Raw genomic sequence first — 27,500 nt, forward strand, 5'->3', positions numbered from 1 at the left:
ACCTGAAGATATATTAAGTCCCTCCATCGGCCTATATTCCTGGATGACATATTGCTTGTTCATTCACGTGTGTGTGTGTGTGTGTGTGTGTGTGTGTGTGTGTGTGTGTGTGTGTGTGTGTGTGTGTGTGTGTGTGTGTGTGTCTAAAAGCCTTCAAATGGTTGTAATCATTAGCTGTTCACCTTATGGCGCTAGGTGATATACACATGTTCACACACACGCGCACACACACACACACACACACACACACACACACATTAAATCTCTCCCTGTCTTTGGGTCACAGGTCAGGTCTTTACACATAGTTTTCGATCAGATTAACACTAATCACTCAGGGCTTGGAGAGTTGGCAGCGTCCTTCAAGGTCGTTGTTGAAATAAATGGGACGTGAGGTTCAATCTGAGTTAAAGCGGAATTTATTCAAGGGGCGGAGTCAGTGTCTTGGGTTCGGGGGACTTGGACATTTCCCAGAATGCATTGGGAGAACGACGCTGAAGGGAAGGAGGGGAGAAACCTGATTGAGTGGAATACAGATGGTATCTTCAAGAACACGGTATCAACGAGCAACCTCTGACTGTCTCTCCCTCCCTCTCCCCTCCCTCTTTCTCACATTTATTTTAAATGCACATCATAACATTGACAGTTTCCTAGACTTGTTCAATACAAACCAAGTCCACATGCACACATGCACACGCACACGCACACATGCACGCACACACACACACGCATTTTAGTGCCCTGCTTCTGGACACAAATATTATATAGAAGAGTATTCACTAGCTTGTGTGTGTGTGTGTGTGTGTGTGTGTGCGCGCGCGCAAACTTACTGCGGTTCAGAATCACAGGGAGTTTTACGAGTGTGTGGGAACCGCTTGGTTTGGCCCCGGGCTGCCGGCAGGGTATGGAAAATACATTAGCCTCACACACACACACACACACACACACACACACACACACACACACACACACACACACACACACACACACACACACACACACACACACACACACACACACACACACACACACACACACACATTGAGGTACCTTCTCATCTGTGTCTCTTTTTTCCTCTACTTTCTGTGTTTGTCTCTCTCACAAGTCTGTCTCTTTCAAACAGTCCTTGGAGCTGCCCAGTACAACCACCGTCTGGTACTGGTGAACACTGGGAGCTGCCCAGTACAACCAGTCTGGTACTGGTGGACACTGGGAGCTGCCAGGTACAACCAGTCTGGTACTGGTGGGCACTGGGAGCTTCCAGATATAACCAGTCTGGTACTGGTGGACACTGGAAGCTGCCAGGTACAACCAGTCTGGTACTGGTGACACTGGGAGCTTCCAGATATAACCAGTCTGGTACTGGTGGACACTGGAAGCTGCCAGGTACAACCAGTCGGCAGCTCCAGCAGTCGTCTGATTAACTTCCTTGCTCATGTAATTGTAAATCTGATACAAAACCAGTCAGGATAAAAGGGCCATGTAACTCATCCAACGCCTCTTCCATTTTCCAGGGCTCGACATCAACAGTTGCCCAGTTGCCCAGTTGCCCCGGGCAACCTGATTTGGGCCTTTGTCTGGTCGCTCCAGTGTCGGCTTGGAAACTAAAACTGCGGTGATCATGAGCATAACTCTGTTCTAAGAGGATAAAAATCGGCAACCATCTTGTCAGCCTTGGCAACCAAAATCAGATGCACGGTTGGTCAAGTCGGCAACCGTTTGCCGGATCGGCTTCTTGATCTGTTGTTGTTGTCAAAGTGGTACAGTACACGTCGCACACACAAGGAAACGTGTCTGGCGGTTTGGTCATGTATGTGGAAAGGTCGCACATGGGACGTGGAAACGTTTCCACTCGTGTTCCGCGGTGGAAACAACGCTGCCACCGGAGGAGAACGCTCACCAGCAAACACCAGTGATTAGACTGGGAAACCTGGCTCCTACGGCTTTGTCATCAGCATGATGCCAAAAATTGTGTTTTTTATTAAAATAAACTTAAATAAAATCAAATCAAATCAAATAAAATAATATAAAATAAAATAATATAAAATAAAAACAAGCAACATTGAACCACCGTCTTGCAAGAATCTCTTCCAAGCAATAATTGTCCAAGTGAGATTTTGGGATTGAGTTTTGGATGGAAACCGGCTGATGTCGGAGCCAGCGGAACAACAACAAAAAAAAAAAAACAAGCATGCTCAAGCACGGAGATGGAAATGAACATGGACACGAACATGGAAAAGATGAAGAAGAGGAAGAAGAAGAGGGAGATATGGAGATAGAGGAGCTGGGGCGGGATGGAGGGAGTCAAACGATGACGTGAAGTGATGCTGTCGGGCAAGAACCTGGCAACCCCAAAGTCCCAGTTATTTTTATGGGCTATGGTTCTAAAGTTGTCATTAAAAATGTCCAACGTAAAATGTAATAACTGTGATGTGAGCAGTTTAACATGGAGGACCGACACATAAACAGCTGTGTTTAATAACTTTAATAGCTCTTAATGGCGCGGTTTGGCGGACGCAGATTAATCCCAGACTAAATCCCATTGTTAATCTGGACTCAGTAAAATGGCGTTTCTCAGTGTGAAATAGTGTCAGACCTGCTCCAGTCTGGGTTTAAAACGTCTGATTCCCAGAAGGAAGATTAGAGGCCGTCGAGGTCTAAGTGAAGTGAAATGAGGTGAAGGGGCGTGGCCTCCAGGTGGAGCAGGTTGATCTGGACTAAGACCAGACAGAAGGAGCTGACAAGTCCTTCACCACCTTAGTCCAGGACTTCCTAGTCTGGAACTAATTCAAATGAAATGAAGCAACGTCTCAGAAAGGTGTTTTTAAATTCCGGATGCACTGAAGTTAATTATCTTAGTCCTGATGTAGATTAAACGGCGTCCGTTCAACTGGCCCTGTAAGGTTCAACTGGGAAGGGGAGTTGCAGGTTTCTTTGGCCGACAGCAGCAACATGTATGACATGTGGAAGAAATAAACATGTGCAGCGTGGAAAAGCACCACGCGTTCACAGGAGAACATTCGTATATAAATATATAAAGTGGAAAAAAAAAAACATTCTAGTGGGAAAAAAAAAAAGTCAGAATGAATTGAGCAAAGATCAAACACATCCGAACTCTGGGCGCCGCGACTCGGGCGTGAAGCGTTTGGGGCTCCATAGGAAATGAACGGCTCAAGGCTGGTTTTTCAGATGCTTCCTTGCAAATTCATCGCTGATCTTGATTTCTGTTTTGTGATTATTCTGTTCATTGTATTTATTTAAGTTTTAAACGGAAATCAGCGAAACATCAAATTCCTTTTGTAAACGTAGCTGGACTCCATTAGATTTGTGTTGCTGATTGTTGTTTATGGAACAAAAAGGTCATTATTCGAAGGGCCAGCTCTGAAGTTATAACCATACAACAGAACACACCATAATAACGTTTCAATAATGTCTCAATATTATGACACGTTGGGTTCACTGTTCGATACCAACGGGCTGCGTCGCTCAAACAGCTCTGCAATGGTCTCCTATTGAAATGCATCATTTACTTCCTGCTTTCATCCCTACGATGCTGTCAGAAAACAGTACATCTGCAGTAAAATCAGAATATTATTGTCTGTATTTAATCAAATGTATTTTCTAAATTGATACTTATAATATTTGTGGCTCTGAATCAATTAGAGTAAGACGGCTCATCCTGACCACATGGAAACTGATTTATGGCAGATGGGGATAGGACGGATTTATGTGTGTGTGTGTGTGTGTGTGTGTGTGTGTGTGTGTGTGTGTTTGAGTGCGTGTGTGTTTGTGTTTATGTGTGCGTGTGTTTATGTGTGTGTGTGTTTGAGTGGGTGTGTGTTTGAGTGGGTGTGTGTCTGTGTGTCTGTGTGTGTTTGAGTGTGTGTGTGTGTGTGTGTGTTTGAGTGTGTGTGTGTGTGTGTGTGTGTGTGTGTGTGTGTGTGTGTGTGTGTGTGTTTGAGTGTGTGTGTGTGTTTGAGTGGGTGTGCCTGTGGATTCTTGTAAGTGTTGAGAGAGGACGTAAGTGGTTTGGCAAATAGGACTTTTTTCATATTACATCCAGACAAACACACACACACACACACACACACACACACACACACACACACACACACACACACACACACACACACACACACACACACACACACACACACACACACACACACACACACACACACAAACACACAGAGAGACAGACAGACACACAGACACACATATAAACCCGTCCTCCTCCCAACCGCCATAAATCAAACAGTGTGGTCCAGACAAACAAATAAATCATGGTAATCCGTTGATATTATTTCTATTGTCCTCTGGGAAAAGCGAAGAGAAAAAATAGATTAAAACAGAAAAAAAATAAAATAAAAAACGTAAAACAGGCAAATGAGAACCGTCTCAGCCATTGAAGTAAATAATGGAACCGAGCAAAGTGGTTTCATGCCAAAGCTCTGCCTCAAGGTTTTGTTTTTGTTAATAATGCAAATTAATACCAGCATTAATGTTATTATTATATATTTTTAACTAGATTCATATTATTAATAACGAGATCAAAATAATAATCATTATTATTGTTATTATTATTATTGTACCATAAATATTAATGATAACAGTAATAAAAATAGCAACAACAATATGAATGATTATAATTAATTACATGAATTCATGTCATTATTATTATCATTTATTTGTCGATTTTTTTAGTTTCGTATTCAATTAGGATTCAGCAATTCATTGAGGTTGTTTGATCTTTAATAGCATTCAAATCTAAACGCTGCCATTTTGTTCTTCAGGAACTTCACTGAGACGCCGCTGCTGCTGCGGACGCTGCGTTGGCGGGCGTCGACCTCGCTGATTCGGTGATTCGTCCCGACGCCCTGTGGAACGGGCGTCTCTTCTCATTAGAGTTTTCATTTCCTATTCCTTAAAATTCAACTTTCCAAGACATTTTTTTTCCCCCCTTTTCCCTCCGTCCTGAGAGCTGGGGAACGCCGACGCGGAGGAATGGGGCCTTTTGGGCTTTTTGGGATTTTCCGACCGTGTCGTTCAAATCCAAGACATTCTCCAACTCAGCAGCCGTCTGCAGCTCCACCGCAGAGTCGCTTCCACAAGGAATTACAGCAGATGCACTTTGACGGCTTTTGGGAGCGGGTTTCGGTTTTAATTTAATTTTCGACTTATCAGATTTAACGGGCTATTCATTCCAAAAACAATCTATCTGTCGTGGCCTGTCTCCCTGGATTCAGGGCACACGGTGAGACCCGGCTGGCCGGGGCTCCTACGGTTTCCTACCTTGGCCGTGCAGGGTCATCCACAGCAGCGCCACTGAGAGGACCCGGTGGACCCTCCACCTCCGCTGCCCGCTGCCCATGAGCAACTCCCTGGAGGACGCAGAGAGGTACAGTGTTAATCAGCGCAACCCCGGAGGAATCAATTAAAATATGAAGAAAGTCGACCCACACATCGAGGGGGAAGGTTCTATCCGACCGAGAATTCTTATATCTTCTGTTTTGTATTATTTTTGCGCAATTTGTGCATATTTGGATATTTTAAATTAAATTAAATTAAAATTATATTTTTATTATATCATATTTATTTTATTTTATATTATTTATTCGATTTTTCTTTTAAATCTGTCAAGCTTTTTTACGGTAATTATCTGTAAAGAAACACACAAATCCTCACAATGACAAATTGGATTCTGATGATGATTCTGATTCTGATTCTGACATGGTGCTGGTCAGTGAGTGAGTAGGTCTGCTGCAACAGGAGTTGAAGTACATAAAAAGTGAACAACCATCATCTAGAGCAGCTGTTTTCAACCTCTTTTCACATCAAGAACCCTCAGTTTGAGCCGCATCAGGCCCTGGACCCCACGGATCGGAGCACATCTGTGACGTTACATCAGGTTTGGTGTCTGTGCTGTAGCTGAGGAGATGACAGTGAAACCAGGATCCAAACAGTCGTTATTGTACGTTCGCCAGTGGTCCCCGGACCCCACGTTGAGAACCCCTGACATGGATCTTTCTTTCCAACGCTGGTTTTGGCCACCATAAGGGACGGCCAACAACAAAAACACTGTTAATTCATTTCCCCCGGGATCAAATTAACATGCCTTTTGAACTTGGACATATCGAAACACTGCGCACACACACACACACACACACACACAGACACACACACACACACACACACACACACACACACACACACACACACACACACACACACACACACACACCCTCTTAGTGCTCTGCTTCTGAACACCCAAAGATAATATATATTTTATTATATATATTATATTATATATATTATATTACATATATTATATTATATTAAGTGAATACTCTTCTACATAGAATATATTGAAGAGTATTCACTAGCTTGTATGTTTGTGTGTGTGTGCATGCATGCGGACACACATACAGACACACACACACACACACACACACCGACACACATGCACTAATGGATACACCACAGTAATCTTCCCTGTGATGACGGGAATACAGGGAGAGGGGTGGAAAGAAAAAGACATGAAGTGGAAATAGGGAATGATAAAGAAGGAGTGGAAAGAGGGGCGATGGAAAGAGAGAAAAAAACAAAGATAGAGAGAGAGAGAGAGAGAATGATGTTAAATCAGTCTCCCATGTAGGCTATAATAATTTCCAGAGATCAGGATTTTGGGGAGACAATTAATCTTGGTGTGTGTGTGTGTGCGTGCGTGTACATGTGTGTCTGTGCGTGTGTGGAAGTGAGTCTTCTTGCATGTAGCTGCTGCTTGGGCAACATGTTCCTTGTTATAAAGGCCTTAGTGGTCGTCAGGGGAACGTAGTGCCAATCCCATAATGAGTCTGCTGACAGAGACTCACTCTGTGATGAATGGGAGCTTAAAAAAATAGAATGGACTGAGATCAGCTGCCTTCAATCATTTTAACATCGGAAAAGCAATACTACAGTATTAATATTTATCATATTACCCAATAAAAAGAAAATAATAATAGTAATAATAACTTATAAAACAAATATTAATAGTATTTGTATAATTACAATTATTAATAACAGACTTGTATTTTCTTGATATTATTTTTATAAAAAAAAAAAATAAAAAAATAAATAAAAATAATAATAATAATAATAATGTTTACATTCTTGGACGAAAAATCTAGAACTATCTCATAAACAATGTTTTCCCCATGGTAAATTCCCATGGTCAGAGCCCCCAGATTGAAGGCCACTACACACGTCAATAAAATGTTTTAAATTCTCAACTTATATGTAGTTTTTGCAACCGTTGCAATTTCACTGACAAAAACTGCAAGATTTATTTTGTATTGAGGGCGATCCTTCCAAATCTTTGCCTCCGATATGTACACGTGTGACCAATCAGAGAAGGTTTGCTGATGACATCACACAACATTCAACATTGGCGGATTGTCTGAACGTTTTCGTGTCTGACAACTCTGTACTTTATGACTAAAAGGAAAAAACCTATGAAGAAAAATGAATTTTAGCACAACAAACTGTCCGAGTGCGGCTGTAGTCCTTCTCAGAAGATGTACCCCAAAATATGTTCAATATTTCACTTTTTAAAATTGAACTCCATTTGATTCACGATTTATCTGAAGGACACTATGTCATTTCTGTGAATATTTTGGGTGTGTCAAGGTTGCCAAGGTTAAACTATTTGTAATTTTGAGTTGTTTTTTGGAATTTGGTCTGACATTGATTCAGACCAGGCGTTGGTGTCAGTGGCACCAATGCCTGTAAAAGTAGTTTCGCACTGTAAAGTAGTTTCTTTTATATATTTTTTGGCCTTTGTTTCCGCGTTCAGCTGTGGACGTTTCCTGCATTGTTTGGCCATGTTCTCAAAAGACGTAAATCACAGACTTTTCACTTTTTGTTGAATGGTCCGTCCAAACAGAGCGGCCGTTCAGTTCTTCCGGAGGACACTTAGTTCCAGCGGCGTTGCCAACCCCCAACCATTCTCAGTTAAAATACTCAATTATTTTACTGACGTTCTGCAACTTTTAACTGACCCCGTAAAAAAACACGTCGGAACGGAAACAGCGTCGTCTGAATTCAAACGTTGATGTTTAGTCTCAGCTGCATTTTTCCAATCCATCCCTCACTCCCGGACCCCAGCCAACGATGTCCGTTCAGATGACTTCTTGGTTTCAGTGCTAACCAACCAGCCAACTAATCAACTAACAAAATTAACCAACTAACTAACCAAAAAAAACAACCAACCAACCAACACTCACTCACTCACTAACCCAATGACAGCAACCAACTGTGAGGGCAAACCCTAAATAAAAATGAATTGAATGTTGTAAACCTTTATTTTGAGTTAGGGGTGGACAGTATAAACTTTTCCTACAATATGGATTCTGACTATACCGCACTGACCAGTAGAGCCCTCACAGATCTAAACTAGGTTGAGATTCCACATTGATTTTTCTATACATATGGTTTCTGAATATTGGAAACGGTTTCAGTACTCATTTTCTGCACTATCTATATACCGGTTGCAGCTGCTTCCTCACTCTGTCTACGGCTGCGGGACTCAGGGGGGGCTTTGGGGTCTTTTCCGCTCCTTAAAGTAATTGGGACAACTCCCGCGCACACACACACACACACACACACACACACACACACACACACACACACACACACACACACACGCCACCAGCACCTGCTTTGAACACACCCCCAACACCCTGGTTGCATCCATCTCCTTTTCTCCCTCATTTACTGCCATAACTATGACAGGAAGAGCCACGTGACCAATGGCTGTTCCATTTTTCCTGGACTCTGTTTTTCCAATACATGTTGTCGTCCAATGTTTATGTTTTTCCATGTACATGTTGTTTGTTTCTATGTTTGTTTTTCCATGTACATGGTGTTTGTTTTTTATGTTTGTTTTTCCATGAACATGTTGTTTTTTTATGTTTATGTTTTTCCATGTACATGTTGTTGTTTGTTTCTATGTGTATTTGTCTCACCCGTGGTGATTCTCCCTCTTGGAGTAGTGATTGGTTGTTTAAAGACCCAAACATGGTAAGATGTGTCTGTGTGTTTATCTATCGATCTATCCATCTATCTACAGATCTATCTGTCCATCTCTGTGTCTCTCTGTCAATCAGCTCTCACTGAGAAGCTAATGGTGTTTGTGTACATTGTCTTCATTTGATTTCCTGCACAAAGTAATACAGAAAAACATAGCCAATTGAACTCATAAGGAAAGTGAGGAAAAAAAACTAGAGGAGGACCATAGGAGGCAAGGAAAGAACGAAGGGAGGGAGGGATGGAAAGATGGAGAGAAGCAGCGAGAAGGAGCGATATGAAGCGAGGAGATCTATTGTCTCCCATTGAAGGTGTTGATTCACCTTGATCTTTGCTTCATATTTTATTAATCTTTCTTCTTTGTTTTGGGCTTCTTCCATCCATCATTCAGCCAGTCACAAGGACGCCTCGGCAGACAGCGCACGCACACGCACACACACACACACGCACAGACGCACACACGTACACACACACACACACGCACACACACACACGTACACACACACACACACACACACACGCACACACAAACACAAACACACACACACACACACACACACACACACACACACACACACACACACACACACACACACACGTACATATGAACACACAGGACACCTGAGGTCGCCTCTTATTGTCCCAATGTGTTCAAGTCAAACAACACGGTCGGAATTAACAACGAGAGGAAACCGTCGTCTAGATTTCAGGCCGTACAAACTCGAAAGGGTTATATCCGGCTGTAGTTCCCAACCTAGGGTGCTAGAACCCCACTGGGGGCCGCCGAGGAGCGCAAGGGTGAGGTCCAAAGGCCTTGGACGACTTGAGGTGCATGTGTATGTTTCAGAAGAGTCAAACACTGGTTCAAAAAGTGTTTAAATATAAAAAAGTAAATACAAAGAGCAACAAAAAACACGTAGTTCAATGACTTGAACTTCAATTGGATTGTTTAACACAGGATTGAAGTCATGTTGATGCAGATTTTTGGATTGTTTATATCTATATACTGTATGTATATATATACATACAGTATATATATTTATATCTCCCAATCCCAGGATGGGAGAACGCAAACTCCATGTAGGTGACTCCATTTTGTCCAACCTACACTGGGTATTGATACTTTCCTGTTCCAGGTGAACTGTAATGCTGAACGGCTCTCAAACAGGATGTGAGTTTGTTCAGCTGTGTTCTCCCGGCGCCGCCGTAGAAGAAGAGCTCTCCGTCCAAACCACAGACCGCTTGGCTGGTGTGAAATAAGGCGCTTCTTTCATACAACTTTATTTAGGAACTTTGGGCCCAGAGAAATTTCAAATGCATCGATAGACACAACATTGAAAACGGTCAGCTCTTAAGTATCGGGCACCGACTGAGTGCTTGTCAGGAAATGCCAGGAGTTGTTCCTGCTCCGCTGATAAAATATAGATGTTGCCTCTCTGAAAAGCTTCACACGTCAAGCGCTTCAAAAGAAGACGATCCTCCATTCTCCAAGTGTCAGAGCGTCTCGCAACGTGGACTGGCTGTATAGTGAACTTCAAAGTAGAAGCGCATCTGCACTTTATTAAATCCTTATTGGCATTAATATTAATGGCTATATCTACATAGATTTCTCATTTTAAACATCTGACTCGGTTGTATGAAAGGCTGCAACACAAACAGTTTTGTGGTATTTGAGACTTTCGTGCATGAATATTAAAAATAAATGACAGGGCAGGGGCACGATCTGAAAATCCTCGCTCTGTGGGTGATTCACCCACACATAATAAAATCGAATCTAAAGTTAACTTTCAAATCAATAAAGAGGCGAGCCGGATCAGAAAGAAACGCCCCCACTGACAACTTGCACCGCCTCGGCTTAGGCCTCGAGTAAAATGAATTCAGAATCACATTTGGTCCCGAAGAGTGACAGCATGAGCTGTTTTAACTTTAACAAACACACCAAGTCCTGCTGTCAAAATCTTGAAAAAACTAAGGGAGAGGTTTTTGACAGAGAGAGCAAAGGGGACACTAGCCAGCGAGGTGCAGCAGACACGTCCTCAGGATGTTCTGTGGTTTGGAAACGCAGAAGTGAAACAGTGTTATGGTTGTTAGTCAGTATTTTTTGGATGCATCAACAATATTTACCCACTTATTCCTATTCAGGGTGACGAGGAGCTGGAACCTTTCGCAGTTTACTGCAGGAGTAGGGCAGGGATGTGGGACGCCCGTCCATCACAGGATACGTGTTCACTTAATATTATTATTACCATTCATATCCTGGGACATCCATTAAGATCAGACTCTATTGACTCATACAGTGTGGGAGTGTATTGAGTGTCTCCAGTTGGCCTGACCCACATGTCTTTGGAGTGGAAGGAAACCAGCCCACACAAACACAGAAGATCCAAGCTCCACACAGTCTGGACGGGGAGAGCTGAAGAACCTAACCCAGGACTCTGGTGCTGCAAGCTGGCACGATGCTGCCCACTGTGCCACCGACTATGACTCTTATGGCGGGGAAAGACCAAAAGACTTTCAAAAGACAGACATGAGGCATTTAAATACTTTTCTTCCGCCCCAGTAGTGGCACGCTGTAGGTTTTTGGTTTTAGACGGTGATCACATGGCACCACGCATTTTGGGATTCTAGCCACACCGCAGGAGCAGAGACTTGAGACTTGAGATAAAGCAACCTATCAAAGAACCTGATATTCCAGCAAGAGTCCCAGACTGGTCACAAGATCATAAGAGCTTCTGACCGCGTCTCACGACTGCTAGCGACCGGAACCCCAAGACAAGTGATTTCCTTATGACTCTTTGCAGATCTTAAAATATTAACAGGGAATGGAAACTCCTAGCGAAGGTCCTTTGTGCGTCTACTAGTTCATACCAGAGGCCTCTTCGGTCTGCTAGTGTTCATTTAAGCGAATCTGGGGACAGAGAAAATTGAGAGATGAACCGGTGGAAAGACAGCGACTCAGTAAACTCCTGGTTAAAAGAAACGTCCTTCATCGCTTGAGACGATTAAACCTTCAGCAGAACTGAGACACGATCAGCCTCGCCGCGAAAAACCCTCCGCGAGGCAGAGTCAAGGACAGCGCGGGAGCAAATCGCACCGGCTTCTTCGTATCAGAGCTGCAAATTCATGCAGCTTGTGACATTAAAGAAAACTCGATCCTTTGTCCCGCCTCAGTATGTTAATGGAGGGGGAGGATGACTGCGGCGCGGGGTCAGTGGAGCAGGCTCTGGACACGCCGGAATAAAGAGAGCGATTCATTTAGCAACAGGGCTGGATGGCAGTTGGCACTCCACCACCGCACCCTCCCCGCATCACCGCCTTTCTCAAGGCAGACATTTTGTAGGCCGAGACGCCCTGGATCTCACAATGACGCAGAGACGCTTTCATGCAGACGTGTTTTCAGAAAGAAAAAGAAAACGGTGACGACAGCTGCACCTGAAAATACTGAGTTTAACTCTTTGCTAGTGAAGTCTTTCTAGCCTAAAACCTTTGCATCCTAGACCAGTTGGAACATCCCAAGGGCGGCAAAAATCCTAAATACAGAGCCGGCTTCCATTTCAGGGGAACCCGGCCCTGGCGTCAAGCAGGTGAAGGTAAAAGCATTACCCCCCCGTCCAAATTGGAGGAAAAAATCAAAGGAATTGGTGGGATGTGTCTCAAGGCCCTTGAGGGAACAATACTTAACGTCCCGTGGAGTTCAACCTGCAGATCAGGGCCTGGAACCAGGTTTTAGAAGTTGGAATGCATCAACCGTTGGTTGCCAAGAGGGACAAAAAGTTGTAATCATTTTAGATCAAGGCTCCAGATCAAGGCTCAGACACACCCAGGATTAGCGGCTCTTTTCAGTCTGCTGGACCTGAAACGTGGCTTTGTCCGGCGTTTCAGAGGCCCGCCGCCGCCTCGTTGGGTTCTCACACGGCCAGATACGGAGCAGAGCCGGGAGGAATCGTGCGGCGGCAGAAACCAGAGAGGGTTTACACAAGGCCCCCTTTACCGGAAAGACAATGGGAAGACGTGGTTGCCGTGTTTGCTTCCCTGGTCTCTGTGTCTAAAACAGGAACGTCTTTCATCCACCGCATTCCGACACAAACAGCAAACAGCTCTCGTTTTTAGGAATGCAGAAGATGGAAAGCGTTTTGCACAAGTGTCAGCCGGAGAAGCTTCACTCCTCGGTTGCAGGGCAACACTGTGCCGCGTTTGCTGCGAGCACCCAGGGTCCATATCGGTTTTGTTTTCCCCCCAAATAACCGCCACCAGAGACCGCATCCTGCCCTTTCACTTCATTAGGCCGCATTCCTTAATGCGCCACCTGCGCCCGTCTGTCGGCTGCTCCTTTTGTTACTGTCGAATTGAAGCCAAACGGGATGATTTTGGCAGATTTGCTGTCCCTCAAGTTGCGAGATAACCTTTCAGTTTTGCTCGACCTCATCTATCGATGGCCAGAGAAAAAAACTAAAAACATTACTTTTGCATTTATGGATGTGGAGCAACGGGCTCTTTGGGATATACATTTTTATCTTTCAGAAACAGCAGATATCTAGAATAATTTGGTTTGAGCAGCATAACTTGGAATTAAGCAGATTACTCTCTTCTGGATGTCCGTAATAGTACACACTGCATCATTACATGTGTGGCAGTATATTGTCCTGAAGATGTAGAATCCAGAACTCCTATCCAACACTAATAATCAGCAAATCCAAAGTCTTTGACGTTTCATAGTAGGCCATTGGGGCCTTCTCAGACCAATTCCATTACTAACAACGATTATAAGATGAGATAAAGTCATTATTTTATTGAAATCCCGGAGGAATTCAGCATCCGACCTCAGAGTCATTGAGATTTGTACATCCTAAAACATTTTTTCCTTCTGTTTTATTTCCAGTAATTGGGGCAATTTATTCCAAACGTGACCCCGCCCCCTCACCCCCAAACCCATCTCACCTCCCACCCCGCCCCACCCGACTCTCCCCCACCCTCCCCCTGTCAACAACATCTCCTGTGACGTCACCACCAGCCTCCTTCTGTGCCATCACAAGACCTTGTTCCACATAAGATCTGCCCCTCGGCTCGAATCCTCCGCCCCTGGACCATCAAGCATGTTTTCTCTGCTGTGGTGGAATAAAACCATAAGAAGAGAATCCCTTTGAGCTAAAGAACATGACACTTTGGGCACCAGGGCACAACGGACACATGAAGCCCACGTTGGAGGCAGATGGTGAACATAATGAAGCTGTAATGTAGGCAGCCTGCAGGGGCTTAATGGAAAACATGTTTCTCCCTTTCTCATTTTTCCAGGAGAGGGTTCAAACCGGGGATTAAAACCGTTTCTGTGGTGGTGTAGTGCGGTGTTTCTGCCAACTTCTCCCATAAATCAAACTATTACAGTGTCATCAAATGGGCCGAGTCCAATGATAAAGGAGCCCAAACCACTGTTACATCACTTTTATCAGTGGTCTCACTGTAGCTGCACAGGAAACACAACAACGGGGAAAGTTTAGAAATGTTTGAAAGTGTATTTTGAATAAAGAAAATTACAGTCCCAATAATGAAGAAAAGACCCTCGTTCCGACAGATTTGTTTTTCAGATGATTCAATAAAATTTTTCCACTGTTTTATTTTATTCACGATGAAGTTTACTCTACTTAAATTCTAAGCGCATCCCCAGTGATCATAATAGAAGTGAATATAATTGAATAGACGTTAATAGGAGATAAGTTGTGTACTCACATGTTTCAGTGCAGAGGCAGCTGCTCTCCTTGCAGGATCAGGATCATTCTCCTCAACTTCCCTGAAACTTCTCTGCGAAAGTTTTCTTCGGGACCTTTTCGGTTTCCAAAAACCACAAACACCCCTTCTCCTCCTTTTCCTCTTCCTTCTCCTCCTTCTTTTTGTTCTTATTCTTCTCCTTCTCCTTCCTCCTCTCCTCTATGCTTCACACGCACTGAGAGAGAAACTGTGGTGGAGCCTCTTCCAGGAACCTGTTGATGAGAAAGGCGCCTCCAACAAGTTCAGAGTTTGAGCGCAAAGTGGAGAGAGAGAGAGCGAGAGAGAGAGAGAGAGAGAGAGAGAGAGAGAGAGAGAGAGAGAGAGGGAGAGCGAGAGAGGGAGGGAGGGAGAGAGAGAGGGTGGGGGAGAGCCTGAGGGGTAGAGAGAGGAGAATGGTAGAGATGTAGAGAGAGAGAGGGAGAGTGCTACAGCTTCCCTCTCGATCTGTCTCTCTACCATTCTCTCTCTCTCCCCCCACCCCTTCCTCCCTCCCTCTCTCCAATCTCTATATCTCTCTTCCCCCCCGCTCTCTTTCCTCTCTACCCTCCCTCCCTCTCTTTGTCTCTCTACCATTCTGCCCTCCACTCTCTTCTCTCTCTCTCTGTCCCCCTCCCTCCCTCTCGCCCCACCCAGTCCAGCCCAGTCTTCCAGTCTGCAGGAGCAAAGGAGAGGAAAGCCAAAAGAAAGAAGTTGGTAAAAGGAGCCGAACTCAGTGAAAAAAAACTAAAACCACAAACTGTGAATCTGTCAAAGTTTTATTCTACTTCCCACCAGGAGGAAAATCCACTTAGTTACACTCAGTCTTCAGAAGTCCCACAAAGAAAACACCCATAAAGTACATAATAGACAAATGGATGAAGAATAGATGATGTTCAGGTGCTATGAACATCATCCGATGACCACCAGAGGCAGAAAGTAACTCAGTGAAAGTACTTTGTACATGGACATGATAATACTATCCTGGAATACCCATTCATCGTACCGTGTGATTTGTTTTGTCAGGGTATTCATCATGATAATAACTGTGGTGACACCTGTCTTGAGTCTCGTTGATTGGGTTGATTGTACACCTGTTGCTGGTCAGAGCAATCAACGAGCAACAGGTAAATCACCCACCCCCCCACACACACGGGATCCTCAGTCATGACAGGTACCCATCTGCTCCCGGCTTGTTCCATCTGTCCACTCTCTACAATAAACTGGTGCGTTTGTGTGTCGGAGAGCCCTGAAAACACCACTCGGGTGGCATGTGGCAGGTGGAACGGCCACACTAACCTTTATTTGTACTTTTACTTAAGTCAAAACCCTGAGTACTTGTGAATACAAAACAGTTTCCCACAGGGATGAAAGGAATTAAATTCTAATTATTGGATTTCTCAGCTCACCATCATAACAAACCAAAGTATGTATTCCTGGTGTTTGTTGTTATATTTATATAATATTTACTATTTTTTTGGACAAATTACAACAAAGTAATTTGCTTTCAGATGTCAGTTTTATCAGATTTGGGAGGAAGGAGCGGCACTAATTTGCATTATCACTGTTCCCCACAGGCTGATCAGTGTGTCTGTGTGTGTGTGTGTTTTCCGGGAACACACGGTGTGGCCCTCGGGGTTCTGGTAAAGTTCAGTCTGCAGAGTTTTTATTTGGAGGTAAAAGAGGAGCCTAGGGTAAACATGGTGGCCCCTCTCTAAAGACCCCTGGTTAGGAAATACTTTGTGATTAGTAGTGAGGTCTGGTTAGTAAGTTGAGTTACAAAGTGCTTACAAATAGAATACAAGATCTACGGTAACACAATTAAATAACTAATAGTGTATATTATATTTCATTTTTATCTGGGATTTTAATGGGAAAAGTGAATTGGAGATAATAAATGTATTTTTTTTATGTGAACACAGCGTTTTGGAGGAAATGTAAAAAAAATTGAAATTGTTTGTGGTTGTATTTACATTTCAAATCAGACTGCACCTCCACCGGAGTTCCAACACCGAGGTCGTGAAGAGAGATTGAACCCCGCTCGTCGGTGTAAAAGATGGAAAGTGGCAGAAAGTCTAATATATTAATTCCTAGTGCAGACAAGGTGTTTTCACTGAAAAGTAAAGTGGACTCGCTGCGGCTGCAGACAGAACTCTCCAAACCGGGGCCTTCTCCGTCTGCCTGGAGCTCTGGGAGCGTCCAGGCGTGTCCGGTCGGGATTCACCGTCGACGGCGTGGAAGGATTGAAGCCAGGGGAGGCAGATTTTAGGGAGGACCCACATGGCAACCGGGTGGATTACAGTCGATACCCCTCGAGCCACCGAGTCCGGCCTCCATCAGGTCCCCCATCTCATGGAGTTCTAATGACAGAAGGTCACACTACGCTCAATGTTCACTCCTGTAGATGTTACTTTTCCTCCAATTTACTTTCTCCAGGTTGAAATGACAGTGAGATCGGTCTGAGTCTGCAGTGGAACGGGTAGCAGAGCCCAAAATACTATTATTATTATGAAAATCCATGTGGTTGAAGGCCAACCAGGTACAATAAACCACAATCGGCAGGTGAAGGTTAAAAAAATTAGAGAATGAAAGAAGGACTAATGTCTTCTTTACCACGCCTTTCGAGTCTTATGTATAGGACTCTGCTCGCCCTGGTGTATGGTGTTACTTGTACGGAATGTACTGAACGAGTCAACTTGCCTCGGCTGATAATCCAATCGAAAGGCAGAGAAAGGGAGAGTGTAGCGAGGAAGGAGAGATGGATCACGGAGAAATGCAAACGGCAAATTACCTGGATGTATTCTTCATTCCACGTGTGTTGTTTTTCCAGTGTGTGTGCAGTGTGCTTTCCTCTCCGTCCAGAACACAAAGACATTTACACGCCAGAACCCCGTCCAAAAACAACCTGCAGCAGACCGTGGCCTTCCTGCTTCTTCCCACATTCAGAGACAGCGTTTGGTTTTTATATCTTTGTATGACCAACAACTTCTCATGTTTTATAATGTGCTCACCAATGGGTTTAAACTAAATGTTTAATGTGTTTGTTTCACCAGGTTTGAATTTCATCGTGCAAAAATAAACCCCAAATTAAAAAAGGGATTTTTTTTTCAATAAAAAACCTTGTCAAATCAATAAAAAAAAAAAACAAAAAAAAAAACTTGTTAAACCAATTTTTGAAACGTAAATTGTTTATAAATGAATGAAAAAATCATTAATGAAATAAATATTATTAATGTGAGAAATGATCGGTACAACAAGTTGAAACATCAAACAAATAGCATTTTTTCTTAGAAACTGGTTGCTGAATTTTATTTGACGCAAGAAGATTCTTCTTCTATTTCAAAAGCAAATTTAAAACTTTTTCTTTAATGATTTGAAACTGATTTGAAAAAAATACATTCACTTTCAAGCAAGCCAATGTAAATACTGTGTTTTTTATACTTCAAGGAAATTACATCTCACTGATTCAGATACAGAACATAGATCCTTGGATTGTTTCGTAAGTTTCACGCCACAGATGCATCCAGAGCGCTGTGTGAAGGGAACCTGACTCATCTCCAGCGTCGTCTCCACGACGATGACTTTTATGAAGTGTCCGGTGCTTTGAACTCAAGTGACTCTGAGTCACCGCTCCTCCTTTCCGCCTCGTACACATCCTTCCACACTTCCTCTCTTTCCTCCGCGATCGACCGGTCGGAACGTCGCCGCGCCAGTCCTGACGGCTGCAATACACACAATAATCAGACGGAACGTCGCATGTCCCCCCCGTCACATCGCGGAATGCAGGGTTGTGGTCATTTCAACATTGAGGTCATGTAGCTTTAAGAGGGGGAAAAAAACAAGAACTAATATTACTTCCTTTTATATTTTAGATTTGGAGATTACAGAGTTGATCCATTTGCAGAATATGCGTATATTTGGTCAGTCGGTCTGGATGCAAATTGTGTCTAATTCATCAAGATTAAACATTCCTCTCCTCGCTCTTCTCTGTATTCCCTTGGGTTAGAGTCATAGCAAAGCGCCGCCGCAATGCATTGTGGGATACGCCTGCCAACGACGTGTGCAGTGTTTGTATACTGATATATTTCACCGGACGTAGCTTGACATCCTGGTACTTTTTGCATCATGCCATGGTTTAGGACGTACTGAAAATGCTCAATAGTGATGTGCCGTACGGAATAGTACGCTGGTATGCTTTTTTTGGATGCAGCATATAAAGTGGATTTAGTGTGTCGGCCATTTTGCAGAGTGCTCCAAATCCCACACAAAAAAAAAAAGACAAGACTCTTAAAATTGACACCAAAAGGTGAAAACGATGAAGTGACCTCTGCAGAGTGAACTATATCGTGAATAGGCCCTAGTGAACAACTTCAAACACAACATTTATTTTTGGGTAGCATCTTGTCAAGATTCAGATCGATTATCAATTCCATCCATGTGCATCCAGAACCAAAAGAGCCATGGGCTGCATGCCAACTGTATTAGCTCAAAAATTGCTGCGGAGGGCTTTTCACTTGCCTAGCTCCAGTGACTTTAGGGACATGCACCGTCCAGCATCTCAAAAGCTGAGTTACTTAAGACACCTTACAAGACAGACATCTCTGACAAGTATTAAAAAAAAAAAAAAAAAAAAAAAAGTTCTGGACAGACAGGGATGAAATTGGAATTGTCCATCTTGTCTGAATCTGGGTTGGCTAGCCTAAAAAAACAACAAAAAAAAAATCCCTCTCGAATATTGGGAGTGTCCCTTGGATGAGCCACCATGTCTTTGGAGGATATTTGTTGTGCATCTGTTGACCAAAAGCCTCAGCTATTTTTCCAAGAAAATAAACGCGCAACCCTGCGAGTTGTTAGTGTCGGGAAGCATGGCTTTCACTCTCATGGTTCTGCTCCAGATAGAACATTTAAAGTGTATTAATCTGTAATCTGTCATGTGGCACCTCCTCTCCGATGGAGTCGCATGAAAGCACCTGGAAGTCACTCCTCCTCCTCCTCCTCCTCCTGCTGCTGCTGCTGCTGCGTCTCCTAACGTCTGTTTACGCTGCCGGCCTCGTCATTAATCCACAGCTCACGGCTCTGGCTACAGCTGCTCCTGAAGTCAAGCAGCCGGATCCAAAACCATAGGATCAAAGTTGTTGACTTGTGGGGGGGGGGAGGGGGATTAACATATTAATCCACTTTGAACACATGATGCGGGGCAACCGGAAATATTCCACACAAACACAATGTGTTGAAACGTTAATTCCGAAAAAAATAAATAAAATTGTTGAACAGTCAATAGGCAAAACCTTGACAGGCAGATGGAGAAAAACAACAGATAGACAGGCAGATAGACGGACGGACGGACGGACAAGACAGATAATACACAAAGTCCTCGCTACAAATCTTTTTATTCGTTCTGGACGCCGCGTCCCTCTGAAACCATAAACAGGAGAAATCAAACATTAAATACGTGCAGAAAGAAAGAAAAAAAGGATCGAGGCCACTACAATCACATCCACCACCCCCCCCCCCACCACAAACCAAAGATAACTAATCAATATATACACAAACATGGTAAGTATTCAGTTTAGCTCTTAAAAAACAAACACACAGATGGGAAACCAGCGTCCCACCACAAGGTAAAAACAAAAAAAATGTCTGAGCGTCTGAACCAATGAGGACTGTCCAGTTTTTAAGGTGGATTTTCATTCTGTAGAAAATATATAATGTGCAACTGTTTGTAAATAAGAGAGGAAACGTGACGCATTGTGAATCGTGAGATAAATAAAATAAGAAAAAGGAAAAAATAACAAAAAGAGTAAAACTCGTCCTGGTGATGGGCTGATCCAGGGTCAGCTCCGACATCGGAGGAGCTCTTCTGAAGGGACGAGACGCAGTCCTGAGCTCAGGTCAAAGGTCACGCTCTGTTGTCCGCTCAGAGGGGTGGGGTCGGCAGCTTGATCAACAGTCGGGTCGGTCAACAAGTCCACCAGACGGACAATTTGCGAGACGGCCAGGAGACCTGCCAGTCAGCCGGTCGGGTTGAAGTAAGTAACAGTGAGCGCACAGGGAAACCAGTCTGTTATGTATGAAAAAAACAGTCAGCTAAACAGTCACACAGCTGTGAGAAAAGGTCCTTCACTTAGGCAGTCAGTCAGTCAGTCAGACAGACAATCAGATAGACAGTCAGTCAGTCAGAGAGTCAGTCAGAGAGTCAGTCCACCCATACACAAGTCTGCTAGTACTCCACTTAATTAGTCAGCCAGTCAGTCCATCAGCACAGTGTCACACACAGGCGGCCATTGTGTAAAACAGGGCAGTGACTTCCATCATGTCCAATTCTAAGGACGGTCTGTCAGTGTGTGTATGGGTATGTGCGCACATGTGTGTGTGTGTGTGTGTGTGTGTGTGTGTGTGTGTGTGTGTGTGTGTGTGTGTGTGTGGATAAATGCACGTGTGTCTTTGCATGCTGCATAAATCTGCCATGAACGACTTGATTCTATTGGTGTGTTCTAACGGCCGCGATCAGTGGTAGAGGGGGGGGGGGGGGGGGGGCGAAAGTGAGAGGGGGGGGTGCTGATGGGGAGGGATGGAGGGATGGAAGGGTAGAAGGGTCGGGGGACGGATGGAGGACAAAGGCTTCATTCTCTGCCCGTGGTGAGCAGCTTGAGGGCCTTCTGGAGGTTCTGCACGGCCGTGTCCACGTCCTCGTACTGCAGAGCGCTGCCAGCGTACTTACAGTACTTCTGAGCCCGTGTGAAGTCCTCTGGTGAGAGACGGAGCCCGCCTGGAGGGAGGAGGGAGGAGGGAGGGAGGGAAGGCAAATCAGAGAGGGTTTTTAAAAATACTTCATTTTAGATTATTGTTTGGATTCTTCTTAAACCATTAGTAAAGAAACTAAAATAATTAAGAGTTATTCAATTTCATCTGAAAGAAAATTTGAGCGAGAGAAAGGGAGAGAGAGAGTTTTAACAATATAACAATGGTCTGCCCCTCCTAGACAATAAGTAAAGAAGATGGAAAATGAAATGAGTCATTTCAAAAAAATCATAAATGGTGATTTTCCGTTTCGACTTTGAGATGCAACCTCCCTCCACGCGCCAAGCATGCTTCTTCAAATTCACTTCTCTGCACAAGAGAAGAAAGTAAATGAGAGCAGGAAAGAAAGCAAGAAACACAAAGATATGGAAAGGAAAACGGATATTAAAAAAACACAAAAAACACAAAGGAGGGGAGATGGAGGGATGAGAGGAGGAGAGGCCACCGTCAGAGTCAGACACAGCAGAGTTTCACTGCTGGACCCGCCCACAGCCACGCCGCGCTCACCACCAAGCCCCGCCCACACCCACACCCCACGCACAACCAGGCCCCGCCCACAACCAGGACCCGCCCACAACCAGTGGTAAAACTGTTTAGGTTTCATCTCAACAAATGGATCCGCAGATCTGCGTGATGTGGTTGGTTCCAATCTCCCACAAAAACAAAAACAACAACAACAACAACAAAGCCACAGCACGTAACATAACCGCCGCCACCTGCATGTTTACAAGCGTCAATCAGTCGGGCTCCTTTAATTAAAGACACACTACTGCCACGGTATCCTCCGGCAAATAATAAAGTACAGCATGGCATTAGGGCTACAACGGCTTCTCACGCCTGCAGTAGTCTGTACCCTGTTTGTACTATATATGGACCAGTGAGGTTACAAATACAGAGGTACAAATCATGTTTTTTTGTTGCTAATTTATAGGTTTATCATGTTATCATTCAGTTTATCGGCAAATCTTAACTGTTCACTAGCTTCACTTTGTTGTGACTGCTTAGGTTTATTGTACATTTGCACAATTTTTCTCGTTTATTTTTTTTTGCCATTTACATATTTTCTTTTTTTTTTAATTTATTGTTTATCAACAGGCTTATTGTATATTGTCATATGTTTTATTCTACTTAATGTTGCTTGTTAGGTAAACTGAATAAGGGTGCTCTGATCAGGGTTTTTGGGGCTGATCACCGCCCATAAATGCAGCCGGCGGAACGGGCCCGTGACCGGCTCAGACACAACGTGCATGTGCTGGGATGGGTCTCGTTTTTACGGAGTCTGATCTGAGCTCTAGTGGGCACAGCGGAGAGGGGGGGATTCACAGACGGTTTCCGAGTAAGAAAGAGAGAGAGAGAGAGAGAGAGAGAGAGAGAGAGAGAGAGAGAGAGAGAGAGAGAGAGAGAGAGAGAGAGAGAGAGGAGAGAGAGAGAGAGAGAGAGAGAGAGAGAGAGAGAGAGAGAGAGAGAGAGAGAGAGAGAGAGAGAGAGAGAGAGCGGGGCGAGGAGGGGCTCTGCGCAGCTCGAGAATTTTAGTTTGAATTGTAAAAAGAATAAATAAATAGAAACCCCTCGTAAAAATTTATATGTGGTGGTCATGGTTGATATTGAGGCGGGCGCCACAGATAAATCACATAAAACACTGCCGTGCCTGGGACGGGGAAGAGAAAGTTTCTCGTGTATTTTGCGTCATCTGATCGGCCTTCATAGCGATCACACTGTTTAGAAGGAATATCAGTCGATCACGACGGGTGGCTGATCGATCAGAGCACCCAAAATATTCAATAAACTTCAAATTCACAACTTTATTGTGATTTTATTTTATATACATTTTTTAATTGTAATTTTTCATTTTATTCAATTGGCTTATTATTATTGCCTTTTTTGATGTGAGCTGATATGAAACTGAAATAAATCTCTGGAGATGAATAAAGAATCTATCTACGAAATTTGTCACCAGAGGAATAAAAAAAAAATACAAACAAGCTCACATGCCGAGGGCAGAGCAGCTCCTGCTTGGGCAGCACTGCTGGTGAGATAAGCATCGCACCCCGAGAAGCTCGATGCCGCACTTAATTTCTACGAGCGAGGCGCCGAGCAGCTCCCACGTGGCAACGTGTTGATGTGCATGAGCGATGCGGACATAAAGCCAGAGCATGTGTGCCTGATCTGGGCTATACTGTCGGCTTTTTCCAGCTGAGTGAGTCTATGGCTCAAAGACAACTTCCAAGAGGACATAAATCCGTAGCTGTGGGCTAGCTCGCTTTAAAAAATGTTGGATATTTAAAATGATGATGCTGGCTGTATTTAGCGTATCAAAGTCACAGCGGCCTTGTAGCTGCCTTTTATTGAGATGGAGATCTTTTTTTTTTTTCTCTGCTCTACATTCACTTCTGCTTTTGATGAATACCTAAATAAACGACCTCACCCAAAATGCGTGGAACCATTTCAGCAAAAGCTCAGCAATAAGTCTGATTTATCGCAACGTCAATCTAGGAAAATGTAAAGCTGCCAGCAAACAAAAAAACATAGAAGAAATGTATTTAAAAATTCACAATTCTTTAGTGGAAAGCACAGCTCTCACAGCGAGCAAAACACAGCCGTCAGTCGCTTGGTTCGATGTCATGCACAGCGAGAACTTTTCATATGATACGGTTAAATCTCTGCCACATTTCCATTTAGAAACTCTCCCTACCTACTCCATTTAAAACCCTCACCAGGTTACCTGTGGCTCTGATAGCCATACGGACATGTAAAATGAAAGTTGTGGCTAAACTACAAACCCAAAAATACAATGTAACTTGTGGTTAAACTGTCATTTGGTGTAACTGCCATGTAGATTACAGATTGCACAGCAATCACTGTAGAGAATACCCTGTTGATAAATAGAAAGACAGGGAGAAAGAGCGAGAGAGAGAGAGAGAGCAGAACAGAAAAGCAGGCAGACATATTGTGTAACCAAAACAGGTGGTATCATTATAATGTGTGTGTGTGTGTGTGTGTGTGTGTGTGTGTGTGTGTGTGTGTGTGTGTGTGTGTGTGTGTGCGAGTCTTGACCTCACTCGGGCCTCATTACCGCAGAGTATTAACACGGAGAGCGACCGGCGTCCAGAGATCCAGGGGCGTCGTATGACCTCTACGTCTCTCTCCGCTGGGACTCACCACTCCCAGTGAGCTCATTTGGTCGCCCCCCCCCCGCCCCTCGAAAACAGCCACCCCCGTCTCTCTGATAGCTCTGTGAGCTGCTGTGCTGTCCCCCTCGCCATCCAAAACATTAACCCCCTAAAAATCCCACTCATCGCTCCAAGTAATGAAACGTGCCTGGATATTCCCGCCGTTCTGACCGGTTAGAGGCCTGTCGGCTGCATCTACTGCAGCGACCGCGACGCTCCGCCCGGCCCAAACTGACGCTCCGTCAGCCGAAGGGGAAGAGACAGACGCGGCGTCGGCGGTGAAGGAGCGGTGTCGCGTGCCTGGTCGTACCCTCTCCGTCCGTCTGTCCTCGCCTTCTCCTCGCCTCTCACTCCCCTTTCCGTCTTTTCCCTCTAATGAAGACCAACAACATCTCAGGCCTCTGCGCCGCTTTCCAATGAACCAAGAGATTGATTCTGAGACAACGCCGCTCGTTTGCCAAACGTCCCAGCCGTTTAGGCCAAACGCCTTTATCCCACGTATTCTGCTCCTGATGTGATGCACTTTAAATTGCCCTTGTGTGTTAAATGCGCTGCACAAATAAAACCTTTTTGTCGCCCTCGTTTTATCTCCGTCTCCCTCCGCCCTCCCCCCTACCTCTCTCGCCCTCTCTTTCACCTTCTCTCCCTCTTAACTAACCGCGTCACCCCCTCCTTTTCATCACCCCTTCGTCTTTCCCCCCTCGCCCCGCCCTTCCCCAGGGGAGCTTCCTTAACCAAAGCCGCACACAAGTTACACAGAGAACACGAGAGCAGACGTGCGCAGGCTACGTGCTCCACGCAACCGATCCACGACGACACGCATGTCGGGGCCCAGGGGCCTCCAGCACAGGATCAACAAAGCGTGATGATACAAATGTGTCAGACAGACTTCGATCGGCCGGACGGACGACGAAGCGGGGCGAACAAATCCCACGGCCTCGGCCTGATGACGGCGCGAACGCAGGACAATTCATCGTTTCGTTCGTCGTCCCTTTTTAAAACTCCCGTCTTGCAGAACGCAGAACCTTTTGGAAAAGCTCCGGTTTTGGTGGACGAAGATGCCGTCGTATGCGTGGGAAGAAAGCGAGATAAAGACGCCTTTTTAAAATAATATCTGGATCAGTGTAGAGAAGCCACGAACTCTGATGTCGTTACATTGGGCTGGAATTGTTCCGGACCTCTGACTTGGTTTCAGAATCACACGTGAACCTTTAATAAAAAGCGTTTTGAGTCCCCCACGTGCTTAGCAGTCAAATAAGCTGGCACAGAGTCCGGGCCCCCAGTTTAATTAAGTTAAATTTAATTTCACGGTGATAAAACACACCAAGGATAACATGACAAGGATGAAAAAGCGGTCTTTCGGAAAAACACCTGCTTCATATGCCCCCCAATATGCCTTCCCCGACCATAGTTAAAAATGCTTAACAAAGCTTCATGTTAATAGTGCGATTTTATCCCTGTATAAAATAAAACTACTTAGTAGCTGGTATGGTTGTGAAAGTACCTAAATCATAAACACATGGATTACAGTTGACGGGGTACACCAATGCTTTGCTCATTTTCTTCCCCCCACACTTTCTCCTGCTAATGTTCCGCACTTGAAAAATGACCAAAGTCAAATTACACTTTTATGTGGAGGGTGACCCTCCTTTAAAGAACCTCCAGAGAGAGAGACCTCCATCGCGCCACACTTTGAGTCACGCTGCGGTCCAAAAGGACCGGCCGGGTACATTTTTAATTCCTCTCTCCTTAAATACAGCCTGTAAAACATGTGATTTTCTGCTCCAAAAATGTCACAGAGGGAAAAAAAAAAAAAAAAAAAAACAAGAAAAAAAAAAAAAAAAAAAAATATGTGATAGACATTTCACAAGCAGACCATAATCCCGGCGCTGAAAGGCTTTTTTTTTTCCTTTGCTTGAAAAAGCTCGGAAAAGGTCTGGAGAATATGCTGACAACATCCTTCCAAGGAGAGAGGCATGAGAGAGAGGGAATATATATATATTCCGTCTCTCTCATGCCTCTCTCCAAATACAGTATATACAGAGGGAATATATATATGTATATATATATATATTCCCTCTGTATATACTGTATTTAAGCTCAGAGAGACAGACAGGGGAACAGAAAGATGACAGACAACTGCTGGTCTCAGCAAAGACAACGTTACCAAACAGGTGCTTATGTCAAATATCAATCGTATCAATAATATTCATGTGATCATTTTCTCAGACATGTCGCCACATTTCCGTGAAAGATACTGGACGAGATAATCTAATTTCAAATAATAGGGCGCTGGAACCCAAACACCTTGACAAGGAGCTGTTGAATCTGGTCCGAACATCCGTCGGTCGTGGATCCTCATTTGGATCCGCACACAGAATCTCTAACAACCGGAACAGCAAACTCATTAGAAAGAAAAAGAGATTATTCCTCAACAGGCGGCGCGGCCAGGTGCTTCCCGGTCCAGGGAGCACAAGTCCGCTCCAGTGTTTGGAGTCAACCATCTGGATTCGCTCACGAGCACGAAGCAGAGTCACGGCCGGCGAGTGGAAGCGTCTGGCTTGGTGGGCGGGTGGAGACAAAACATGGGGGCGCTTTGACTCCCCGGGCTCGTTTGTTGAGCGTCTTCCTCCAGTTAAACGCCAGGGAAAGCGACGTCGGTAACCCAACACAGACCCTGGAAGCGCCGCGCTCGGCAACATCTGGGCGACATGTGACCCACGGTTG

The 27,500-nt window shown here is 44.4% G+C and overlaps 2 protein-coding genes across 3 annotated transcripts in view; both read right to left on the minus strand.

The window, feature by feature from the left end:
• The window catches only part of adgrg6 (adhesion G protein-coupled receptor G6), a 105,372-nt gene extending 90,300 nt beyond the window's left edge, over positions 1-15,072 (minus strand). For both annotated transcript variants that reach the window (XM_079996807.1, XM_079996808.1), the window contains exons 1-2: positions 14,788-15,072; positions 5,290-5,378 (exon numbers count right to left, since the gene is read on the minus strand). In XM_079996807.1, coding sequence (XP_079852933.1) covers positions 5,290-5,378; positions 14,788-14,789 — 91 coding nt within the window. In that variant the 5' untranslated portion in view covers positions 14,790-15,072. The remainder of the gene's footprint in view (positions 1-5,289; positions 5,379-14,787) is intronic.
• Positions 15,073-20,185: 5,113 nt separating this feature from the next.
• Positions 20,186-27,500, minus strand: part of vta1 (vesicle (multivesicular body) trafficking 1) — a 58,575-nt gene continuing 51,260 nt past the window's right edge. The window contains exon 8 of the mRNA XM_079996844.1: positions 20,186-21,571. Within this exon, the coding sequence (XP_079852970.1) occupies positions 21,426-21,571 (146 nt within the window). The 3' untranslated portion in view covers positions 20,186-21,425. The remainder of the gene's footprint in view (positions 21,572-27,500) is intronic.

This window comes from Zeus faber, assembly GCF_960531495.2.
Source record: "Zeus faber genome assembly, chromosome: 2".
Lineage (NCBI taxonomy): Eukaryota > Metazoa > Chordata > Actinopteri > Zeiformes > Zeidae > Zeus > Zeus faber.